We start from the raw sequence: 797 nt of genomic DNA, 5'->3' as shown, positions 1-797 counted from the left end.
TGAGCGAGTGAGCGAGTGAGTGAGCGAGTGGTAAGCGAGCGAGTGAGTGAGCGAGTGAGCGAGCGAGTGAGCGAGTGAGTGAGCGAGCGAGTGGTGAGCGAGTGAGTGAGCGAGTGAGTGAGCGAGTGAGTGAGTGAGTGGTGAGCGAGTGAGTGAGCGAGTGGTGAGCGTCTCACTCCCCAGGGTGTCCCTGCAACTGCATCTGGATCTGCATCTTCGCGATCATCTCCTGCATCCGTTTCAGCTGACACACAGGCAAAGGTCCCCCAGGTAGCCTCACACAGCGTGTCGGGGCAAGTGCTCTAGTTAGCGAGTAGCTGACACACAGGCAAAGCTCCCCCAGGTAGCCTCTCACACACACACAGACGCCAGAACCAGTCCACTAGACTCTCTGTATCACACAGAGATCCACGCGGCACCGGTCCAGCTCCCGACAGAGGAGCGGCAGCCTCTCACACACACAGACGCCAGAATCAGTCCACTAGACTCTCTGTATCACACAGAGATCCACGCGGTACCGGTCCAGCTCCTGACGGAGGAGCGGCAGCCTCTCACACACACACAGACACCAGAACCAGTCCACTAGACTCTCTGTATCACACAGAGATCCACGCGGCACCGGTCCAGCTCCCGACAGAGGAGCGGCAGCCTCTCACACACACACACAGACGCCAGAATCAGTCCACTAGACTCTCTGTATCACACAGAGATCCGCGTAGTACCGGTCCGGCTCCTGACAGAGGAGCGGCAGCCTCTCACACACACACAGACACCAGAACCAGTCCACTAGACTCTCT

At 58.6% G+C, this 797-nt stretch overlaps 1 protein-coding gene across 1 annotated transcript in view; it reads right to left on the bottom strand.

The window, feature by feature from the left end:
• The window catches only part of LOC144954131 (uncharacterized), a gene marked incomplete at its 5' end in the record, with an annotated part of 13,794 nt that extends 13,550 nt beyond the window's left edge, over positions 1 to 244 (bottom strand). Inside the window, 2 exons of the mRNA XM_078884694.1 lie at positions 1 to 59; positions 142 to 244. The exon at positions 1 to 59 is cut by the window's left edge and continues 12 nt beyond it. Of these exons, the coding sequence (XP_078740820.1) occupies positions 1 to 59; positions 142 to 244 (162 nt within the window). The remainder of the gene's footprint in view (positions 60 to 141) is intronic.
• Positions 245 to 797: the final 553 nt, after the last annotated feature.

The sequence above is a fragment of the Lampetra fluviatilis genome, unplaced genomic scaffold (assembly GCF_964198595.1).
Source record: "Lampetra fluviatilis unplaced genomic scaffold, kcLamFluv1.1 SCAFFOLD_769, whole genome shotgun sequence".
In the NCBI taxonomy this organism is placed as follows: domain Eukaryota; kingdom Metazoa; phylum Chordata; class Hyperoartia; order Petromyzontiformes; family Petromyzontidae; genus Lampetra; species Lampetra fluviatilis.
This window is presented reverse-complemented; position numbering and strand designations above follow the sequence as displayed.